This window comes from Xiphophorus hellerii, chromosome 18 (assembly GCF_003331165.1).
Source record: "Xiphophorus hellerii strain 12219 chromosome 18, Xiphophorus_hellerii-4.1, whole genome shotgun sequence".
NCBI classification, from domain to species: domain Eukaryota; kingdom Metazoa; phylum Chordata; class Actinopteri; order Cyprinodontiformes; family Poeciliidae; genus Xiphophorus; species Xiphophorus hellerii.
In genome coordinates, this window is record NC_045689.1 from 5215993 (window position 1) to 5222856 (window position 6864).

Consider the following 6864-nt stretch of genomic DNA (forward strand, 5'->3'; position numbering starts at 1 on the left):
GATCCGGGTGGATTAGATCCCCCAACACTCGACGCATCCTGGCTGCTAAAAGTCTACTAAAAATTTTGCAATCGACGTTTAAAAGGGTGATGGGTCTCCAGTTTTTAAGATCTGTTTTTTCTTTATCTTTGTATAAAAGTGTAACTATTCCTGTTCTAAACTGTCCAGGAATTTATCTAGTTTACTAAAATCAGTAAAAACGATGATTAAATCAGGTGCTAAAATGTCCCAAAATGTTAAATAAAATTCTAAACGGAGTCCATCTGAGCCTGGAGATTTTCCTCTTTTAAAACTCTTTACTGACTGCAAAAGCTCTGAATGTCAGGAAACGTTTTTGTTCTCCTTCTGGCCTCCCCTTCTGCCTGGTTTAATTAGTGCAGGTGTTTTGTGTTCGCAATCATGTGTTCAGCCTATTTAAGTACAGTGGTAATCCCTGGTGTTCGTGGGATTCCCGTCATACCTGTGTTCAAGTCTCGAGTGGAGCATTACGGACGGCTTCCCTGACTCTATTTCCAAATGTAATCTTTAACTGACTCACCCACCATCTTTATAACATTTGTTTCAATTATTTTGTATCTTCTGTATATCAAAATATTTCTTGTTTTCCAGATTGCCTCCTTGACACAATTAATTATGATCCACCACCTGATTTCATTTCTTTCCCAGTCCTCTTTCAATAACCCGTACGCTATATTTTCATAAGTTAAATTCACATTATGCAACTTGCTCAACCATGGTAACATTAAGGTCCAAACTCTTTTTGTAAAGGGACATGTCCAGAACAGATGTTTGATCGTCTCCTCGTCCCCACATCTAGCTCTAGGACATCTCGGCCTTTTTGTACAATTTCTCTTGTATAAAAAGTCTCTTGTAGGTAAACATTTATTCACAATTTGCCAAGTCTTTATGGGTATTCGATAAGTTTTTATTATTCACATTTTTCCATGTTTTTTTAACTTCCTCCTCGTTCAGTTTTTCTATTGGTGTCAATTTATCAAAAAATGCCAATTTATTCTCTATTTCTATCCTCTTAATTCTTTCTGGTGAGATTTCTTGTAAGCCACATCTCAGCGCTTGTATTACCGTCTGAAACATAGCAGGATATCTATCTGCAAAGGGCTTATGCAAAATTACTCTTTTGTTCCAACTTTCTTGCAAAAGGGGCCCATGACGGTTCTGGAGGTAAATTCAGGCACACGCTCAAGATTGGCGTGATGAACAAAGCTCTAAATTTTGTTCCTATGTCTGGTACCTCTCTCCTCCCTTTTTCTAATTGTCTATACATAATTTCTCTTTTCAGTCTCTCTTGCCTGCTTCCCCAAAGGAAGCCAAACATCATTTTTCTAACTGCTGTCATTATTCTATGAGGCATCAGGAAAGTTGATGCAAGAAAGGCCAGGGTGGATATAATTTTTTTTTTTTCTTTCGAAAATTTTTATTGTTACTTGAAGCATTTAAAAACATTGCATATTACAATTATACAGAAATTTTCATGTTCTTTAAAAAACTTACTATTTCATCAATTTAGGCTAAAAGAAGCTAAGAACAAGAATATAAAATACAAAATCTCTGTGTGTTAAAAGTTGGGCAAGACCGGGGTGACTCCTTCCAAAGTTCGGGGCCGTCCCGACCTTCCAAGCAGCGCTTGGTGCTCTGACGGGATCCCCGCCCCAAAGCTCCTTCCCTCCTGCCTCACCCGGAGAGCCAGGCCGCCGCTGCTTGGACCTCTGTTCGTGGAGCGCCGGCTCCTTCATCCACGGAGGCGCAGGCGATTCTTCTTGGTGGCTGTGTCCCTGGCTCGCCACCTGCAGCCCTTGATGTTTCTCTTTTTGCTGCCACCATCCGGATTACAGCCACGGGGGGCGTCTGCCTGCGCCTGCTCACCAGCAGGTTTCTGGAGGTCCAAATGGCGCTTTTTTGGAGGCTATGGTGAGCCACATCTCAGCAAAGTCTTTTTTTAGTCATTTTCTGCTGGCTCGCCCCTTACAGCACTAGCTGCCCATGGAGGACCTCCCTTGCTGGCAAGTGTGGGAATTGCAAGGAGCCGGCTTTCGCCCACAGGTCCACAGCAGCGCTGCACTCCCACAGCAGGTGCCTCACCGACTCCGGCGCGCCACAACCGGGTCGGGGGCAGATGGACGTCGGTGACATGCCGCGGGAGTGCATGACGGCTCTGACCGGCAGGATCCCATGAGCCACCATCCATGACAGGTCCTGGAGTCTGTTTGGAAGGACGGGATGGCTCACGTTGTGCCAAACCGTGGAGGCGTCTCCATACAGGAGGCCGCGCACTGGAGTCACTGGTTCCCGGTCCTGAACATCAGAAATAATAAAACGATGATTTGTTAAAATCTTGCTCTCCTCTCCTTCTAGTTTAAAATGTTCTAAAAATTTCCGTATAAAAGCGTATGCAGGTGGCAGGTTAAAAGCTACTGGAGTTCTAAAATCACTTTTTATCATTTTTAATTGTCTGTTTCTTTTCCTGTCTTTTCTAGATAAAATACAATTAAAATCTCCCCACTTATTAAAGGTTTAGTTCCCAGCATGTGGGGCTGCAGTTCCTCTAAAAAGTCATACCTGTCCTGTTTGTCAGTAAAGCCATAAATATTTAGGAGGTTAAAATCCTGTCCGTTAAAAGTCAGATTTGCTAAAAGTGCTCGTCCCTCTCTCACCACGGTGCTCCCCTTCACCAAGATGTGCGGGTTGTTTATTAAAATGGCCACGCCGTCATTTTTATTTCCATTGGAGCCGCTCCATATAGACGGCCGTGGCCACAAGTCCTGCCACCGGGTGTAATTCTTTAAAAACGGGAGTGAACATTCTTGTAGTAAAAACACATCTGACTGTACGGAGCTTAAAAAGGATAAAACACTCTGGGCTCTAACTCGCGACTTCACACTTCTAACATTGATGGTTGAGAAGGTGAGAGTCATGAGTATGATGGCTAAAATTAAGTACGACATTTTAAAGGATTAAAACAAGATAATACTAAGTTAAACCCATGTTAAAAAAACGGGCAGTCGTTAAAACAAAGCGGGTTCAGAGACTGTCCTGTGAACAGAGCTCTTCCTTCCCACATGGTGGTGCAGGTCGGGCTGGAGCTCCATTCCCCCTTCGGACTCTCGGTGCCGGCCGTCTTTCTAAAGCCGTTACCTTGTTTGGGTCCTCCGGGGTTGATTGGTGAGCAAAATCTAGGAACGAGACCTCATTGGATGAGCCAGCGAGGAAGGCTCTGGATTCCTCTCCGAAGGAACCGAAGAGTTCCTCCAGCCTTCCTCTCTTCCCTACCTTGGGGGTAAGGTCGGGAGGTGACTCAGATGCCGGCCTCTTAGCCAGCTGGGCGTCGGGGAGGGGAGCATCATCGCTGCTGTCAGTCTGTTCTTCCTCAGAGTCCGAGCTAGCTCCGCCTTCGGTTAGCATCTCCCCCCCCCTCACTGGATGTTTCGGTCTGGGGGGGCTTCCTTCCCCTCCCCGCTTCCCGCCCTCTCCTCCTCTCCTCCAATCAGAGGACCTGGCGGGAGATTTGAATTTTCCAACCCAGCTGCGTCCACTTGCTCATTAACCGTTTCCGTTAGCGTCTCTTTTCCTTTTTTCAATTTATTCGCAAACGACTTTGGACAGTCTCTGAACAAATGATCCTGTCCACCACACAAATTACATTTCCGCCCGTTCGTACACTCATCAAAAGTGTGTCCCACTTCTCGACATTTACCGCAGAAAACTTTTTCACAAGTTTCGGCCAGATGACCATGCTCGCCGCACTTCCGGCACAGTTTGGGTTTGCCTTGATAGTGAATGTAGCCTCTGTTCTCCCCCAGGACTATCATTGAGGGGAGATGCTTCAGGCCCTGGAAGCCTTGGGGGTCTTCCCATTGTTTGATGGGGACCCGCCAAGCACAGTTCCAGATGCCGTCCACATCCCGCACCTTCATAGCCTGGCCTCTCACAGTGCAGTATCTACCCAGCCATATACAGATGTCTTCAGCACTGACAGTCTCATTGAACATCCTGACAATCACCGTTTTCAGGGAGTTGTCAGTCAGTTTCTCGACGTCAAATGCTGAAAACTGGGTCTTAGCATTTTCAAACCGTGTCCAAAATTCTTTGAGAAGTGCGGCAGAGCAAAAACTTACGTCATATCCTTTATTGAAAGGCAGGGTAAGGATACAATTCAGGTCATCTGGCCGAAACTTCAGTACCTGTTGAATTAATTTTCTTGAAAAGTCCAATCTCGTTACTCTATTTTCTTCTACTTTTTCATTAAATAAAAATCGAACACTGTGGTGCCTCCGCATGCCGGCATGGCTAGCCGCCATGGTGGAGGCACCACCAGTTTAAAGGTTTAAAACCTTTACTAAAAACAATAAATAGTTAAGAAACACCAATAAATACAAACCTTAAAAGGTAAAAGATATTTTCCGCTACTTAGTGGTTAATATCTCAACCGGGGACAAAATTTACTGAACCTCTAAATCAGTGGTAACAGCCAAGTCACAAAGACTACCGCTATCACCACCCAATGGAGGGGACCGCTGTCTGAGCCAAAAGGCCGAGAAGCGATACTTTACCTATGAAGGATAATTCTCTGTCTCTCCATTGCATCAACTTCCCCTGGAGTTTTGGTAGTTTAACTTTCCAATTCTCCGTTTCCATGTCTTTCCCTATTAGTATTCCTAACACCTTTATTGTATCCTTTTTTTCTATTAAGCCCCAATTTTCTCTTATTTCCCTCCAATTTATATATAAAATCTCGCTCTTTTGCTTATTAACTTTCATTCCTGAAGCTCTTGTAAATTTCTCACTTATCTTTAAGCTCGTGTATATAGAAGCATTATCTGCTAACAGAAGCGTCAGGTCGTCCATGTACATTGATCATTTTGTTTTCCCTAATAGCGCATGCTAATGGTTCTATTGCTATTATAAATAACAACGGGGACAGTGGGCAGCCCTGTCTCACTCCTGCTTTAATAGCGAAAGGGGGAGTTAAGGTCCCATTCACTACTGCTACGCTACTACACTCATTGTATAAAGTTTTATCCATCTTTTAACTGTTTCTCCAAAATTAAAATGATCTAAAATTCTTTCTAAAAATGTATGGCTTACACTGTCAAACGCTTTTTCTAAGTCAATCCCTAAAATAGCTGTCGAAAGTTGCCTTTCCTGACTATATAGGTAACCATCTCTAATCAAGGCCAAACTGTCCGTCATTCTCCGTCCTTTCACTCCGCAAGTTTGCTCCTTTCATTTGAGAATGTGTTCTTGCACTATTAATATTATATTGCATGAAAATGGTCTCAAATCAACAATATTGTATATAGCAAATGACTTCTGGGGGAATTTATAGTCCAGAAAAATGTGTTATTGTAAAAAACTCTTATCTGGAAGACATTTTAAATATCCAAAATGAGATAAAAACAGAAATGCCCCCCCAAAACTAAACAAAATGGATTTGGAAATCTCAACAAAATTGTCCTTCAAAAAAACAACAACAATGAAAACCATCAAGCTCATTTCAGTTTATCATGTGATTAATTGATTAATCGTTCATTACGACAGGCTTTGTATACGTCCAAAATTTGCGTCTGGGCTCTTCTGGTGAAGAATTACGATTATACAAGTTGAATAAAATGCTACATGACTGCTTAGACAGATTCAGCTTCACAACTTTTTTTTTGATTAAAGATCTTAATCGGGATACGGATCTGTGGAAGTAGCCTTGGATCCTGGTGATGTCCAACCACGGAGAAATGTTTGGCCTTCTCCCAGCATGCATCCTGATTGGCTAGATGCAGCAGAGACAAACCTACTGAGTCAACCATGCGCTGTGAGGTCAAACAAACCAGACAGAGGCCACCTGTGTGCCTGCAGAATCTGTCAACATTAAGGTGACTGAAAGGCAGGAAATAAACCGCCTAACAAGCTGCCGAGTCACAACCTGGATTTGGTTTTCCAGCTTTTCTGTTTTAGATAGGGTGCGGTCACCGTGTTGTGACTGAACCATCAGCATAACGTTCTGATATGTTAGGAGGTGAAACATAACGTGTCACATGCAGCTGAAACAGTCCAGACTGCCTTGATTTAAATCTTCTGTTACCTAATGGCTCCGAACTCCTGCAGCGCCTCTACGAGGTCGGCCTCCGTGACCCCGTCCATCAGCCCCCGGACGTGAACCCACCACCGAAGGAAGGTCTTGTGTGGGTCTTCATATCCCTGCGGGAAGGAAAAACCAGCAACTCACACAACCGGTTTGGTTTATTGGTCCGACTTGTTGGCTAAGGGAGGATAACGGAGCGCGACGTTGTGGACACCCTGAGAATCTTAAGACATTAATTTTTTTGGTTCACTTTCTAAGATATTTCTTTAATCTCCTATTATTCAAACTTTCTAATTATTTTTGTCCATTGTAATTGCTTGTTTTTTTTCCCCCTAGGGCCTTCGTTGGTATTTGAGATCTCTTACAAATAAAATGTATTACGCTCTTCATGAAACTGCTTTACAACATAACCGCTGCAACACAGACTGCTACAGGAGATTATTCCTGCCTATAGCCATTAGCATCTACAAAACAAGTGAAGGACCTTAAATAATAAGTTACATTCATTTATCTTTGGAATTGTTATTCGTTTTTTCTATTAAATTATTAAAAGTTGCGCAAAAGGTAATTATTTTTTAGGGGAAAAAAAAAAACGTTTGTAAGAGCCACTTGCTGCTCCGGAGCCGGAGGTTGCAGACCTCCGGTTTAGCGGAACCGAGGTGCTCGGTTTCAGTTTCAGTGGCAGCTGGGGGAACTGGAACCAACTGCTGCTGCCGTTTCAGTTGATTTGTATGCAGTATTTATCCAGAGTGCATCTCTATTTGCAGCTT

General features: G+C 43.3%; 1 protein-coding gene across 3 annotated transcripts; it reads right to left on the reverse strand.

Annotated features, from left to right (window-relative positions):
• Nucleotides 1-1944: 1944 nt before the first annotated feature.
• Nucleotides 1945-4397, reverse strand: LOC116707556 (uncharacterized). Of its 3 annotated transcripts, none has more exons than XR_004336523.1 (2): nucleotides 3289-4397; nucleotides 1945-2313 (listed from the first exon to the last, which is right to left on the reverse strand). XR_004336523.1 is itself a non-coding variant. In XM_032544946.1 (2 exons), exons 1-2 carry the CDS (start codon nucleotides 3418-3420, stop codon nucleotides 1984-1986), a joined length of 462 nt encoding a protein of 153 aa, XP_032400837.1. In that variant the 5' UTR covers nucleotides 3421-4390; the 3' UTR covers nucleotides 1945-1983. The 3 variants fall into 3 exon arrangements, 2 of the variants coding, with proteins under 2 accessions (XP_032400837.1, XP_032400838.1); XM_032544946.1 differs by having other exon boundaries at nucleotides 3289-4390; XM_032544947.1 differs by having other exon boundaries at nucleotides 3713-4389.
• Nucleotides 4398-6864: the final 2467 nt, after the last annotated feature.

What these genes read in the sequence shown, in the direction of transcription:
- LOC116707556 (XM_032544946.1), bottom strand. Translation starts at nt 3,420, where the DNA reads ATGCTAACCGAAGGCGGAGCTAGCTCGGACTCTGAGGAAGAACAGACT. An exon ending in CTCCCGACCTTACCCCCAAG is followed by an intron (nt 2,314 to 3,288) that starts GTAGGGAAGAGA and finishes TCTGATGTTCAG; the next exon opens with GACCGGGAACCAGTGACTCC.